The 16,978-nt window shown below is 36.6% G+C and overlaps 1 protein-coding gene across 2 annotated transcripts in view; it reads left to right on the top strand.

The window, feature by feature from the left end:
• Nucleotides 1-16,978, top strand: part of BANP (BTG3 associated nuclear protein) — a 145,815-nt gene that overhangs the window by 31,419 nt on the left and 97,418 nt on the right. For both annotated transcript variants that reach the window (XM_035566269.2, XM_035566268.2), the window contains exons 5-7: nucleotides 2,967-3,089; nucleotides 4,018-4,193; nucleotides 16,628-16,867. In XM_035566269.2, the coding sequence (XP_035422162.1) occupies nucleotides 2,967-3,089; nucleotides 4,018-4,193; nucleotides 16,628-16,867 (539 nt within the window). The remainder of the gene's footprint in view (nucleotides 1-2,966; nucleotides 3,090-4,017; nucleotides 4,194-16,627; nucleotides 16,868-16,978) is intronic.

Below are 16,978 nucleotides of genomic sequence, written 5' to 3'. Positions count from 1 at the left end.
TTTTTTTTTTTTTTTTTTTTTTTACTAGAGCCTATGTGTTAGTAGATACAGAGCACAGGAGATGTTTTATCCACCCCCTAATGATTCCTGGTAATAGACAAGAAACTTCATTCAGTTATTTTGAAACCAGATGTAGAGTTCCTACTCAGGTTAATCCCTGAGAAAGATCAGTTAGTGCTTGTAGATGTATTGTGCTGTGTTGAACATCTCCAAATGGATGTTTATTTTAGCTATTCTCTACCACTGTGCTTTGTGTGACTCAGTTCTCTCTCCAAACTGGTTTATGGATTCTCCGAATCCTTACAACTTGTTCGTTTCTGTTTGTTTCCAAATGTAAAACAATTGATGGACAAATTGGCAGTTGCTGCGTCCTGTTACAGAGATTTTCCTTGTGTTTGTGGTGTCTGTTTTTGCCTTTGTGCTGTTTAGCCAGGAAAATAAGTGTCAGTAAAATGGTATGTTTTGTTAGTGGCTCCTCCCCAAACAACTGTGGTGGTGGGTTTGTGCTCTCAATCTATTCTACTAACTAGGAAAGGTTAATGCTTAGAGGGGAGCCGGTGTCTTCATGGATGTTTTTCTCTTCAAATTTACCCCTAAAACAAAAAAAAAAGTTTATGAATTTAAGCAAGCAAGCTTGAAACATACATTGATGCATTGAAGAGCTGATAAATCTGTGCTGGTGGTTTATAGTAAAGTACTTCCTCATTCTGAATTAGTCTAAATTAGCTATATGCCATCTGGCTTAACTCTCCAGATTGTCTTCCTTAAAAAATGAATGCTCTTTTAAAAAAAAAACACACAACAACAATGAAACAACAACAAGAAAAACACCTTTTTCTTAATTTAATGTCAATTTTAAGTGCTAAGATTTTTTTTCCAAATATAAACTTAATATGAACAAAAGCTGAGGGAGTTTGTAAATGAAATTTTATTGAATTTATTTCTACAGATGCAATTAATTATTCAGTGTGCTCATTAAAAATGAGCTTTGGTAAGTGACATTTAGAAAAGGCACTCAGAAATGATTGGGAGAAAGATGGTGATAAAGAACAATGTCTAAAAGGAAGTATAACATTTTTGAACATTTTAAACTGGCCTGTAAAAACTTCAAGTTATTCGGGCAATTTGGGAAATGTAATGAGAACATGGATTGCTGCTAGACTGGGGGAACTGCCAACACTGCCACGTATTGGTAATTTATCAAGTATTTGGTGCGTTTCTTTCTTAAAATGTTTGGTGCTGATACTGGTAAAGTAGATAGAAGTTGCCTTTTTTTTTTTTTTTTTTTAAGTACGAGAATTTAGTCTCTAGTAACGTACATATTTTCTCTTAATAACAAATCATGTTGAAAGGTGACTATTAAAGCATCATAAACCCTTATACTGCAGATAGCAACTAAAATAAACTAAAAAAAAACCCAACCGATTTATTGCTTAAGAATTTGAACTTCATATACACATGAAAAGCTATAGTACACTCTGTACTTGTCCATGATTAGACAAACATCTTCCAGAGCTTCACGAGGTTTGCAGTCCAACAGATCATTGGCACTCCATAAGGAATCCCATTTGTTACTAGCAACAGATAGAATTTCCGGAAGAGGGGAGCAGAGCAGTAAGGCCCTTGGACTTTTTGTATCCATAAAAACCATGGTTAGCCATTTTAGCTGAGCCAAAGCTGAGATCCATTAATTGTTATCTCTTATGACAGTTTCTTTTCTGTAGGTCCTTAGTGATGGATATTGTAGCGCTTAGTCTTATGTAGACCCATGAATATTCATGCAAGCAGGCGCTCTGTTGCAGCTGAAATAAACAGAGTTGCTGTCATCAGATTTGTTCAATTTGTCTTTCGTATTTGCGTTTTGACAATTAGCCAAGGAATACAGTTAAGAAAAATAAATGCCCATCGGTTCTGTTTGAGATGTTGGACCAGCAAAAACACTAGCGGACTATTTACTGTGTGAAGCAAAGAGAAAGAAGAAAGCTGCCTCTGTCACTAAAATGCAAATTTTTGTTCTACGTTCTTTCTCTCTGTAAGTTTACCATGACCACAGTAAAAACAGTCTTAAATATCAAAACGATGTCTTAGAGTAGTGATGTGGGAATAATAGTGGTAATCCCTGAAACCAAATTAAACGCTAAACTGCACGCTGAAAACAATTATTTACTTTGTATTTACTTTTTCTTATATTGTAGGCTTACTGCTTTTTCTGTGTACAACGCTTCTCTGGTTATTTTATTTTGCATTGTCATCACGTGTGATAGGGAAGGCATTTTGGTTTCTCCCTGCTTCACACACTAACTGCTTTTCTGTTGTTTGTTTTAGATTTTTTTTTCTTTTGTATGTGAAATGCACACAAGAAATATTTAGTCTTGTAATTATTTAAAGTTACAGTCTGTCCTTGTTCTGCTCTGATGCCCCCAGTGCCACCCTCTCTTCCAAGCCTCCCAAGGCCCCCAGCCCTGGCAAACAATACTGCTTTTACACTAAGCTTGTTATCTGATTATGCAATAAATACTTTCACATTTTTTCTAGGAATTATCCCACTAAAAATGCTGCATTACTGTGTAAGTTGGCTTTAGTATATGTAAAAATGCTCACTTTCAGACTTTTGAAAAGAAGAATTTGGTGGCTCTTTGAAGCTGTAGTTTGCAGCCTTCCTCCTGTGTATCTCGAGTTGATGAATTCTTTATCACTTTTCCAGGGGTCATTGACTTTTTATAATTCCATTGAAGCTGTCCGTCCTCTGAAAGAATTATGAGTACTTAAAGTGATACAGATGTCAAATGCGATGGATTACCAGCTTTAGCATTTGATACATAACCACGGTGCTGGGAGAAAAACAGAGACTGCCTCTAAACCTTGTTCTTTAAGTAGGCTATGTGAACAATAAGACTGTGTTAATGTATTATTTAAAAGGTTTTCTCCTTTACATTCCATTTTCCTCTCTGATTTTTGTCTTGTAGTGTTGTCCCCCAGACCACAGTAATACTGAACAACGACCGGCAGAATTCAATCGTAGCCAAGATGGTCGGGCAGGAAGAGCCATTGAGCAGAGCAACGGATTCTCTGGACAATATCCTTAGCAAGTTAGTATCATAGGTTGGAAAAGACCTCCGAGATCATCAAGTCCAACCATTAACCTATCCCTGCCAAGTCTTGTGGATGAGGTGGTTGTAGAGAGTGATAAGGTCTCCTCTGAGCTTCCTTTTCTCTAGGCTAAATAACTCCATTTCCCTCTACTGCTCTTTGTAGGGAGGAGTTATGGGAATTCTCTCCCTTCACTCCCTCCTTTGACAGATCAGTAGCAGTCTGCAGCAATTCCAAGGGAAAATGAGGAATGTTTTAAGCAATGGTGGTGGTGGAAATAGAATAAATTCAGGTTCTAATTGAATGCATCCCGCTGACAGTGCTGCCTGGGGAGACCCCGTATCAGCAGTAAAGATACAGAGCAATGCTTCACTGTTGATGTGCAGAGAACATTTTGGAGGATCTGGGATTAGTTCAGTGTTAGTTGAGAGCTGACAACTGAAAGAGTGCCTATAGCTACATATTTTTTTACATGGACACATAATCACTTGAGGATGTACCAATATCCTGTTTCTAACCAACTGAATAAAGAATGCACAGCAGCTGAGTGAGGCTTGTTAAATTTTGCACTATCTAAAGGAAATTTTAAATTAGGTGGAACTGGAGATCCTGGTTAGACAATTTTCTTAAATAATATGTTTGTTTTAACTATTGGATTAACTTTTGCACACGGGGCTGGGACAATTTGCATCAATTTGCATCAATTTCTATTGATGGTGCACCTAAAACTTTTTTTCTGTTATTTTCCTTCAATTTTATTTTTTTGGATAGGCCATAGTTATAAACAGGAGAAGGCTTGCTAAAGGAATACTCTTTTATAATACAATTAATTTTGTCAGATAGTGTTTTTAATTCCCTTATAATGATTTCTTTCCTGATCAAGGATTATGTTTTCCCGAAGTCACATACTTTTTTTTTTTTCCATAGTGCTGTTCCTGGACGTAGGCAGAACACAATAGTGGTGAAAGTCCCAGGGCATGATGACAGTCACAATGAAGACGGAGAGAGTGGCTCTGAGGCCAGTGACTCAGTTTCCAACAGCGGACAATTAGGAAGCCAAAGTATCGGGAACAATGTGACCCTTATTACACTGAACTCTGAAGGTATGCTTATCTAAGTATAAGGCTACTTGAGCAAAGTCAGTGTGGTGGGGGAACGAACTAAGATTCAACTGGGAGTTTCAGAGATTGCATCACAAATCCAACCTTGCGTGGGTAGGCAGTACAACAAGCATTAGATAGGACTGACTAATAAACTGAATTTATATATATATATATATATATATATATTTATACCAGCTTTATAAGCAGAATAGTTAATTAAAATCACTTGTAAAATTAAAATAAGTTTGCCTCACTATAGCAGCGTAGCTTTGTATTTTAAACCCTTCTAATTAAGACATGCAGCCTTGTAGGATTTCCTAACACCATGTCGTTACAGAAAAACAAATGCCTTCTCTGGGAAATAGTACCTACTAGTCCATCTGCTCCTGTAACTTGTAATACAAGTCTACTCTTATAATTCTTACTAATGTAAAGCAGTTATTTTAGCAACTGTAAACAATTTTTATAAGGAAATTCATATGAATACTCAACAGGATAGTGTGTAGTATCCGTTCTTTTCTGAAACTTCTACTTTAGGACTTTGGACACAGAAATCACGTTTAGTGAAATCTAAAAAATTTAGATTAACCTCATAAAGATATTTCCTTAAAAGTGGTTGGAAATACTGAAATGAATGTTACTTGGTATGTTTCAGTCACAAACAAGATGGGATAAGAGACACTGAATTTTAGATGAAAAGAACTTATGATAAATTGTTTTACAATTAATTTGAACATATCACATGAAGAAATTTATTCTGTGCTTTCTGCAATCAGATGGATTTAGTCTAAATTATCTGCTTCATAGGCTTAGGGAATAGTTGGAAGTTCTCTGTGGTCAAGTTTTGATCGATGTCTGATAACTGGGAAATCCTAAAATGTTCATTTTTACAAGCTGTCTTTTAGTTACCTATTTTCTCCCAAATTGGTGAAACCAGTGTGGGGAAGGTGTGAGTTGTACTAGTCAAGTGGAAGCAGCAGTCAGAAGACATTACTAGCAATATTTTTGGTTCTTTGACCCTCTTTGTTTTGTCTATTTTATCTAACTATTCCTTGCATTGTTCCTTAGTTTGTGGAACGTAAATTCAGAACACTCTGGTTATAGGAGCTGGCTGCAAGGCATGCTTACTGAGATCTTCGGAAATAGTTGTTGCTTTCTGTGCTTGAGTGCCAGTAATGGGACCAGTAAAGCACATTATATATTTCTTTGGAGGAGGCAAAGAGAAGGATGAATAAGTAGGTTTTCAAATTTTTTTATTTTTTATTTTTTGCTGCTTTAATATGACTGATAGGGAGGATGAATAGCACAAATATAAATGATGAAATTATTATGGTGCAGATACTGCTCAAGGTAATGCAAATTATTATCCTCTATTATTTTAATGGAAATTGAAGTAAGTATTTATCAAGATTTTTGTTTTCCTGGAAATGTACTTAGTGAAATTTTAATGAAATCTGATGGATTTCTGAGAGAAATCCGATATTCACAGCAACATCGGAATATGCTGTATTTGTAGCACTATAAAGCATATGTATAGCTCAGTATTTATAGCAGAACTGTTCTTTAAGGTTTATTTTTGTAGCTTTAAAGCTGTGTGAGGTTGAAAACCGTATGCTTCTAGAGAAGGAAAATACTTTGCAACTTTCATGTGGATAATCGTACTTTACACTGCCTGTGTTGACTTAGATTTAAAATAAGGAAGATTTGAGGAATGTTCAAGTAATTTTATTCAGCAAATGAATATCCCAAGTGGAAACTGAGTGTACTTGGTACCTTCATGCCTGAATGGCAGGGCTCTTATATGAAATGTACTCTTTGTGGAGTCTGTTAATATTTCATACAGCTCTGCGTCAGCTATGTCAGGAGCAAAGTTTCTAACATTAGGAGGGTATTTGTTTTATAATGCCCTTTTTGACTTGGTTGTTTGGCACAGATTTGCACAGACAAATGTGATGTTAGTGTTTTATACGATTGTTGTATATGTAAATTTTGCAGAAACAGCTAATCCATTAAAGTCTTCAGATCTGATTTTTCTTCAGACCTTTAGAACAGTCATCCATTAGAAACCTCTCTGAGATTGATGAATGCTTTGAGAAATCAGATTAGTAATCCCCCACACTTACCTCTTCTTGCCCTCTCGAAGATGAGAGAGGACTGCTTGCACAGAAGGAATGCTAAGCAAACTAGCCTGCAGTATGTCACAAATTAAATTATTAATAAAGGAAGTGATGAAGAATAATAGGTCTGTTGTGCAGACTTGTTTTCTTCAGCAGTAAAAGGCAAAAGTTACAGCACCCATCAGTTTGCTTTCATTGTCTGGGAAAGAATTCTGAATGCCTTTGGGTTGCTCAAAGGAATCTCAATTGGTCCTAAAATACGAGGGGATGAGAATGGCGTACTTCAGCCCTTTTCTCAGTACGAATCCCACTTGTTGTCTTGTGTCTAGAAAGCAAAACGAAGCTATATTTATAGAGTGTCTTTAGCTGACCTTGAACGTGGCATTAACCTGTGGGTATTTTCAGAATTTAGTTAATAGATTTATATAAATGCATCATTTGCTCTCTGCTGGCTGTTTTCAAAAAGCATTTAATCTCGTTTGGTAGTTTAGAAAATCTTATTTTTTCAGGAATAGAAAGGCAATATAACTAATTAATACAGAAGCATGGGGCCCAATTCTTGGTGGTGTTCCCATGTTTCTTAGAAGTCTTTTGTGTAATAGCCATTTTCTAAATACATGAACATCTCTGCTTTAGCATAAATGTTTTCTGGAGGAAAAAATAAAACCAAATATGAGTTATAGCATGACACATCAATCTTCTAAACAAAATACTTTACTGTGCAAGTATCTTCTAACAACTTGGACAGAGGTTGGCTTTCTGAAAAGACTTCGTAGATGAAAACAATGTAAGTAGCGAAAACGATCATTTTCATTCTATGTTTCCTGAGGTACTGTAGGGTTTTTCTTCAATCTGGAGGAAACCTGTGTTTAAAAATTTAGGGAAGTTTTCTTGTTCATTGTCCTAACTTTTTGTTCCCGGCATGGATTAAACATCTTTCTCGTTTAATGGAATAAGAAACAAACATGTATCACTAAGAATTGTTTCAAGGAACTGTCAACAACTGATGGATGTGTATTTTGCTCTTTTTGAAAGTGCAGTGAATTTTGACATGAATGTGTTTTCACTGTAGTTTTTGATACAGCTTATTCCCAGTTTAAACAAAGTTGTGCTCTTTGTATCTTGAGTTTTCTAATTAGGCTTAAAAACAATGAGCAGCTGATTAATGAAGAACATTTTAAAAACATCATCATTTGGGCTTTGTGTCTCTGCGCATGCTGTTTTTGTAATCAGCTGTTGTAGATCTTAAGGAACTGTTTAAAAAAACAAACGTGTTTGTCTATTTGTGTTTATAATCATTTAGTTGTGTGTGTTAAATAGTTTATCCATCTGTTTTGCTGTGATTGGAATGGAGGTGATGCTTCTCAGGCAGGCCAAATTGTGTGACTTAGGCCATAGGCACCCTCCAATTTACTATGAATTATGGAAAGTGAAAATAGAGGAAGTGATTTCATTAAGTTCATTGATGAAGTTTTGGAGTGGGAGAGCCATTAACTTTTATGCACTAAACATGCTGACTTTTTTTTTGAATGCTTGGATGGGAATTTGTCGTGTGATTTAATGATGTGGTGACACTATTTTCCTATTTGCCTCTTCAGTTTTCAGATGTTGTACTTCCTTCATAACGAGGGTGGTAAATAGAAGGGAAAGTTCAAAGTGTTCGTTACTTTGAGAGAGACTATTCTTCTGTGCTTTCTAGAATTCTTGTCCATTTATAAAGGTCTGTAGAGACTCTGGATTGGATTTCACCAACCTAAAATGCTACAACTGATATTTCGTGTTCTTACACAGAACTTATGTTGTGAATAGATTCTTTAGGTCTTCGTATTTCTTGAAGGTATCAGTACTGGTGATTATGTGGTAAGTAAGGCCTCATGTATAGTCTCTCTTCATGAAAACTTTGGTTCCAATACTGTTGCGTTCTTCTGGATTTTTGTCTTCTACCGCAGAAACTAATACCAAGAAGAACATTAGATCCACAGTAGTTTTAAATTACAGAAGTTTTAAACCTCTGATATTAAGTACCTATATTATTTTCTGATTTTAATGAATTTTCTAGTACTGGTATGTGGCAGTAATCCTGTCAAGGGTTGGTTTTCAGTTGACTAAGCTATAACCTGGCAGCCATGTGCACTTTCATACTCACCACAAATCTGTTAAAAAATATTCTGACATTCTCAAATATATTTATCTGAAGTTTTTAACTGCAGACTGTTAACATTAGGTGAAGAAAAGCAAGATTGAGTAAGTATGAGCAAGTAAGCTGTGTAAAGAATGGAGAGTAGAATTTTCAAATGATCAACACTTAAATGGAACCTTTCATGTTCTTTAATAGGTAACATCTGAGGTGGAAATAACAGTTGCTTTTCCAAAGTTCTGGTTACCTCCCATCTTACTTACCGAACGGCCTCCTCTCTGGCCTTATATTCAGAAAGCTGTTACAAATATGATTTTCCAAACTTGTCATTTTAACCCCGACATCATCTTGCATCCTGTGCCGCTCCGTGGCACTCTAGTTATGAAGGAGGGCCTTGTTTTGCCATCTCCCAGTCATGGTGTAGGGTTACTCTCACTTGCTCAATTGTAGATGACGGACTGTTCTCACAATGTTCTTAGAAAGACTTTGTTTTTTCTTCACTTCTCTTCCTTAGGAGGAGCTCATTATAGCTATATATGCATTACTGTCCACAGTAGTTATTCGTAACATTGCCTTTTCCCCATGGTATTTACAGAAAACTTAGCAATGGGTAAGGTATCGCTGTACTGTTACCTCTCTTTTGTTGGTGCCTACCATCTGCATGTTACCCATGCACCTCTGTAATCTACGCATTACTCTGGGATTATAAAATTTCAGGGTTGTGTTTTTTTTTTTTTTTAAACTTACATAGTACCTTCCACAACAATTGTTTGTGATTTAAGAGTATTGCGCACTTGGATTTATAGGAAACGGTCAAAGTGTGGTCATTGCTTACTTGTGATTTCTGATTTGAACTGCATGGTATTCATACATGAAAGATCACACTTAGCAGTTTGTGAAGAGCTCTTTCTGATAACTCTTGAGCTTGTGCTAAATAGTAGTTTTGCTATTTTACTAAATCTGTGCAAACAGCAGAAAGCAAAGAATGGATAATGTCCAAAAGTATTTACTAATTTTCTCAATAAATTAGTTTTGTGGTGCTTGGATGGTTTTCTGTTTCCTCTGAAGGTTTTGAATTTTACTTTGGCTAACGTTGCAAGAACTTGCTCTTCAAAATTTCCCATTAGAATACTGGTATAAACAGAAATTGTATTTTTTCGTAATTTTTTTTTGCATTTTATGTACAGAAAAAATGGTAACTTAAACAGCTGTTTCAGTCTAGCAACAAAGCTCAAATGTTAAATACTTCTGATAATAAGCTATCTGAAGGCACTGATTATTCTATACTTGCACACCTGTCTCCAGGAGTTAGGATGAGAGCATTATTTTGGTTAATGCTATACATTGCTTTCAAGATATAAGGGTTTTCAAGGTTTAAGGAATATTATAATAGTATTTTTCTTTTACGTATTCAGAGTATGGTAACATTTAAAATATCTGGTCTGTGACCTACTGTACAGACAAGGGGAGCATCTGTTGCTGAAACATCAATTCGCATTATGTTATCCTTTTAAATCTGTTTCTTTGACAATAGAGTTACTGTCCTATTTTTAATATGAAAGAAAGTAGGACCTCTCATCTTTGTAGCATAAGAATGCCCCATTCAGCATTACTATGCTGCCTTAAAAGCAAATCTTACTTGAAATGTCTAAGCTAAAGCCAAGACTTTGAAATTACTAAGAAAGAAACATACTGTCCTTAGCATGTGAAACACACTGTCCAAGTATGTAAAAAGCTCTTAAGCAGCTCCTTGAAAGCTGTTTTTAACTGATATAAATAAAACAGCAAGATCCATTCATTTAGCATTTGGTTCAGTGAACTTTGCACGTGGTAAACGGACATAAGATGTTTGGCACCATATGTGATAGTTTTGTATCATATCTGCTTTCTTGACATTCTTTTAGTGCATTTTAAGACCATCCAAAAATTAGAAGTAGAATGTAAACATATTTTTGGAGAAGGGAAGACTGGTCTACACAGTGTGCTAATTAAAGGATGAATGTTTTTTTTCCAAAGAAAATGGTTTAGTCACAATCTGTCTCTTCAACTTTGCGTGTGAAGCGGTTATTTTACAATAGTTATTTTACAGTAGTAGTGTTAAATAGAGCTCACACGTTTCCAAGTGTGATTCCAAACAGCTACTTTTAAGTGGCCAAGACTAATCAGTCAATGGGATTTTCAGTTCAATGTTAAGATCAAATCCTGTATTTTATATTATCACTTGCAGCACTTCTGCTCTTCCTGCTGGGCTCCTTATGACCAGATACAGACAATGGGAATGAGTTTTCAGAGCAAACGTGTAACACCTTAAAACAATATTATATATTGCTGGTGTGAAGACACTGATCAGATCTTAAGAACTTCAGTGACTTTCTAAAGCCAAAGAAAACTATAGAAATTGAATTGCTTTGATTTTTAGGATTGTTGGGAGCAACCACATGAATCGTGGTTTCTTTCAGGTGTCTCTCTTGGTGATGTTTGGCATTAACACTCTGGTCCCCTGTGTGAAGTTAAATATAGCAAAGAGGCAACGAACAAAGTGGGGAAACTAAATTAGATATGATTTGCTGACATGAAACGCTTTCTCTAAGTGTTTAAAACCAACTTCTAAATCCATGGATTTAAATTTCCTCAATTTTATCCCATTTTTTTTTTTAGCTGATCATTTTAAATGACAGCTGATCACTTAGTCCGTACTTTCTACTTCTGTTAAATAAATTCTCTGGCCTTCCATGAGCTATACAGTAAGTTTATCTCGTAATTCTGTCTCAGATTTAACCATATACTAAAATTGAGGCCTTGTTTTTAACGAACGAGTAATTTCACTGATGTTAGGCTGAGGCTTCTGTGCACACCATAGCACTTGCTGAGACAAGCATGCTTTGGTATTACATGCACAGGTATGTGCTTCCTTGCTGTGTGTTGTGTATCAAAGAAAACAGAAGAAAACATGAGTGCAGGATGTATTTTCAGACTCTGTCATGGCATAGCATGCCACTCCTCCAACCAGAAACGGTTAGAGGCTAACTGGAACTGTGTCTCTGTTAACCAAACCCTTTGTGCCATGTGTGAGATTCTTCCGGCTAAATTTTTCTTATGTTTCCATTGTGAAAAGTTGGGTGAAGAACTCCAGTTTTATACCTGGGCTTTCAGATGTAACACGGTTGCATGTGTTGCACCCTGCTTATTGCCACAGCCCAGTGTCTCAGCTGCTCTTTGTGCTGAGATTTTGGTGAGCGTAGCTTTAAAGTTAGCTCTTTTACCTTTTTTTAGTACAAGCTATAAGTCACAGAGGTAGATTTGAATTTTACCATATAGCATGATTGTCACTCTATTGCCTAAACCTGCTTTTAACTAACGATCATTAGTTAATAAAGTCTGTGCTCTGTATTCTCTCAGTTAATCACTACCCCATGAACTCTTGCAGGGGCAAATGACTCAATCTAATTGACAAAAGTTTATTTAAAAAGATGCTGAGTCTTCTGCACATCAGCCAAAATATTACTTAATTTCTCTAGAAATGGGTTTATTTTTGTTTTGAGGTTGTCATTTTTTCTGCCTTTCTACTGCAGTAGAGTCATTTTTTCTCTGCTACAAATGCGAGGCTTGCACCCGGCCTTGCTAGTAAAATAAACACAGCTACGCCGAAGAATGGAACGTGTTAATTCAAATATTTATGTGGGCAGGTGTTTTATTTTGTCTTTCTTTGTTTTAAAGGAATGATTGACAACACCTAGTGAGAGAGCGGAGCCTAGCTTTGCTTCTTGTCTTACCACTAGTGCTCCTGTGTCGGACTAGGGGAACGTGTCCCAGTGGAAAGACGTGAGTAACAGTGAAGGGTCTGCCACCTCCTGACATGGGAAAACACACATAAAGCAAGCCCGAAATCCACAGTGACTCTTGTCTGGCTATTGTTCTTTGGACATAGGGTTTTTGATACTAACCTTAAAGCTCCCTTGTACTGTTTCCGTAATGGTGCTTGTTTGCGTAGCAGCCCCAGCCTCCTCCCTCTCATCTCCTCACAAGTGCTTGCTGAAACTACGGGAATGGTCAGCTGTGTTGTGAGATAAAAGAAATGGACTTAATACAGTAAAAAAAAAATAATAATTTGAAAATGGCATTGAAAAGCAAACTAGTCTGGATTCAGCAGAACGGAGATAAAGGCAAATTTTCAGATCTTGGAAAAACAGTGAAAAGGAGTTAGAAACTTAGATTGTCTGTCATTGAAATGAATTTCTGAGTACAGAGAGCAAATCAGATAGAAACATCAGGACTTTTAACACTTGAAGTAGAAACGATCAAGAGCCACTTCTTGGATGGTACAATATGTGGCATACAGAAATGCGAGGTACCTTTCCTCATAGCACATAGGCACAAAGTGTAGCTCCTTTCCGGCGTGCATCTTGAATGCCGGAGTTTAAGTGGGGTAACGAGGCCATTAGGAAAATAAGTGGAAGAAAAATGCTGCAGGGCAAAACAAAAAGGGGTATGTTTATACTGGTGTGCAGATGAACGTGTGCATTTATGCTTGATGATTTTTAAGAAAAATGTATTATTTGACTGTATTCTTCCTCCCCAGCTCTTCATATGTTATTTGCCTTTTGGTAGTCTCTAAAGAGTAGAAGCAGCTGTAGTGCTGTGTGTGGTTGTACAGTGCCTTGTGGAGTCCTGACTCGGTATCTGACCCTTACAGTGCATGTACTAAATAACCTGACTCGTCTAGATTCTATCTGGATATTTAATATAATGCCTGGTAATTCACTTAAAGAACCATGGCAGTAAACATAAAAGGAGGTTTGAGTGCTATAAGCTTCAAATGGCATCGCTTTAATCAATAGTATTTTTATATACTAAATAATTGCTCAGAGCGAACTTCCATCAAACTCCATGTCTTTTTGTCTCTTTCCCTATTCAGTCTCTCTTCTCCTGTACCACTCCGCTTGTTCGGAGTGGTTCTGCCTCCCTCATAACTGGCACTGTACTTCCTCTTCTCCCCATTATTTTTGGTGTCAATCTCATCATACTTGTATGCCAAGTGCCAGATGTCTTGACAGCTTGGTATGAATAATAATTTCGTATATGATAAAGAGTATTTTAGCTTTTGTGCCCTCAGGTAGCTGCAGTGAGACAGCAGAACCATGTTTAACTTTACATGCAAGTTCCACCAGTTAAAAAAAAAAAAAAAAAAAAAAGATTGTAAAGCGATCTGAATCTCAGCTTTTAAGGCTTGGGCGATGGTTACTTATATATTTGTATATGCGACCTAAAATGTATGTGAAGGAGGGAGGTGGGGAAAAGACTGCACATACATATAGTAGTCAGAATTTTTTGTTAGGTTACCACGCTCTTCTGAATCATCAGTCTCTCCTTACCATCAGCATTTTGCTATTGTTTCACAAGTCAGTTTGACAGAAAGAATTTCATTTAGAGGACTGCACTCTAACATAGGAAAATGAGTTAACATGACATTCAAACTGGTTTAGTTTGGGCTGAATCGAAGAGTTGGAGTAAACAATGAGTAGATATGTGTAAAGAACACTGGTAATTTCACACAAGCTTTTTTTTTTTTTTAAAAAGATAACGTATTTCTGCTGCAGGATGTAGAGGCAAAAGGGAGCTTTCAGTTGAGGCTTTTGAAGCAGGATTGAAATACAGGAGAGAATTTCATGTGGAGCCTGTATTCGTAGGTCCGAATAACAAGATAGTGTCTTTTTTTCCAGGCTGCTAGCAAAAAAAAAGGATGGTTGCGTGTGGTAAAAACAGTATGTTCTGGACTTGGCGCCAGTAAAAAATACAACAGAACAAAAAAAACCAACTGATTATTTAGCAAAATCTTTGGTTCATGTAGGTTGATAGCATTCGTTAAACAGGATTGCAAATGAAAGGTGTTCCGTAAGTATTAGTAACTTATAACTAATAGTAAGTGCGTGAATTGGTAAGGTAGTAAGATTTTGATGGCAAGTACAATCTTTTATGCAGGCTTCCCAGTTTTTTTTTTGTTTTTTTTTTTTTTTGAAAAACTTTCACCTCTATCCAGTGACATCTTTGCTTGCCAGCTCTGTCCAAATTTTTATCAAACGGTCAATTTGTCTTCAGGAGCAGAATGTTATTTTCCCTGATAATGTTAACCAGACTTGTGGTGAGGCCAGACACAGTGGCATTCAAAACAAATTGTAATTAATGGGAACCACCTTGTTCTTCAGATGGCACCTGGTACTGTGAACAGAAAACCACTAGTGTGCCCTATCACATAGTTGAGAATAAAAAGGGTGGTACAAGTTTTTTATACATATATATATATATATATATATGCACATATATATAAAAGTGCAAGTGTATAAAAATATATCCAGAACAGCATTAAGTTCTGATTTCAACAGAAAAAAAGTTTGAGGGACTAGCTGCTACATGTATCAGTCATAAATATTTTTTCTTACACATTATTGCAGCTGACAATCTGTTATTTTCAGTGATACGTCGGTATTGCATAATCCAACATTTGCTTCCTACTGTCATTATTCATTGCAATAAACTTGCGTCCAACATGTGGTATGACTCCACCCGAAGGTCATGTTGAAAAAGTGTTCTTTGTGTTCGAGTTGCTTTTATGTTATATTTTACTGCATATTTTTGGCTTGTAGTCTAGTACAATGTAGGCTGCTTAACCTATACCTGCTCTTGGAAACAAAGATGCTGATTGCTTGGGCGTCCTGTTCAATATGAAAAGGGCTCATCTGTTGGAATTGTGTCACTTCTAAGTGACTAGAAAGGTTATGGAAAATGGGAACTTGTGACATTGTATATACCATAAAACTCCACTTTAAAGGCATTTCCTGAAAGATAAATAATGGAATTGAATGTGTTCTTTTTTTCTTTTCACATTTTTACCATTCTGAAGGTAGTGAAATGGCAAGAAAATTCTATAAAGCTCTGGTGTGGAAGGACTGAGCGACTCCGAAGTCGGGAAGTTTTGTGTTTTACTCCACAAAGAGCAAATGTAGAAATCAAATCCAAATGGTCTGTGTCAGTGAACACTGAAATAGTGTACTGGATGTTGTTCTTCCCAGTCCTATTAGCAGTGTCAAGATTTGTACTGGAAATTCTGTTTTTATTTGGAATAAGCGTATCATTCTGTGTTGTGTGTTGCATTCTGCACTCCATTAGTGATGGATTATCTTTATGAGCTCTATTCTAGTTCCTGGTTAGTCTTGAATCCACTAACTTTTGGCATTACCACCAAAGATTAATAAAAGTTTTTCTCTAAAAATAAATAGATTCCCCCCCGCCCCAAACTGAGTCACTGGGGCAAACTCAAAAATCTTCTGGAGAGATATATATAGATAAGTGTGTATGTGTGTACACCCAGAGAGAAGTGTAGTTCTGGCAGTGAGTAAAAATTAAATATATTGTGCTGCTAATGATCTCATCGTTGACTAGAAGGAAAGATGCACTTGGGAGATGACTAGTGATTGATTCATTATCTTTATGCTGGGACTGTTCCATGGTAAGCTGTGTGTTTTGGAAATAATATAGACTACTGGCCAGTAAATTTAAATGAAAAACAAAATTGTGGTTGGGATCTCTGGCTACGTTTTGAATGATTGCTTTTGCTTAAAATACTCTCTTTGTAAGTGATCAAAAAAATTACTGCTCGCCATTGATTGTAACTTCTTAAATTTATAATCTCGGTTAATCTGACTTTTATCTGATGCTTTTGGGGAGAAATGTGGTTCAAAGCTGCTAGCTTGTTGAAATTAGCTATACTTTGAGAATGTTATGGGGTTACAGTAATCTTCGGATTTAGGAGATGACTAACTTGTTAAAGAATGAGAACATTGTGAATACAATGTGCTCTTTTAGCTGTTAGCTTCTAATATCAGACACTTTAAAAAGATACCTGAGAGTGAGTTAGACATTGGGACTAATTGCACCAGTTCTTTCTGTAGGCCAGAATGTTAATGGCAATTGCTTTTGGTCACTGTTGATGTGGATTTAAGAATAACTTTTTACTCACAGCTAATCTTGTGAGCCTATCAGTCATTGTAGATTTGAAAGAAGCTTGTGGTGACTACGAAGAAAATTGAAAGAGCTCATGATAAATTAAGAAATGTTGGCTGTAACTTGAACTTGACTGTTTCATTCTGTGCCACAATTAGAATTTCCACAATCTCTGTTTCTAGAGGATTACCCCAACGGGACATGGCTCGGAGATGAAAACAATCCTGAGATGCGGGTCCGTTGCCCCATCACCCCTGCTGACATGCTGCACATCAGCACGAACTGCCGCACAGCCGAGAAGATGGCACTGACGTTGCTCGATTATCTCTTCCATCGGGAAATTCAGGCCATCTCCAACCTTTCGGGCCAGGGGAAGCATGGGAAGAAGCAGCTTGATCCTCTCATGATTTACGGAATTCGCTGTGAGTATAATACTGAAACTTCTGAGTTTATTCTGCATAGGTAAGACAAACTGTTGGCTACTTGCAGTTATGTCCTATTCTCACAAATCGTAGCATGTATTGTTGTTGCTG

Source organism: Cygnus atratus, chromosome 12, assembly GCF_013377495.2.
Source record: "Cygnus atratus isolate AKBS03 ecotype Queensland, Australia chromosome 12, CAtr_DNAZoo_HiC_assembly, whole genome shotgun sequence".
Taxonomy (NCBI): Eukaryota; Metazoa; Chordata; class Aves; order Anseriformes; family Anatidae; genus Cygnus; species Cygnus atratus.
Note: the sequence above shows the minus strand (reverse complement) of the source record. Positions and strands in the feature narration are given on the sequence as shown.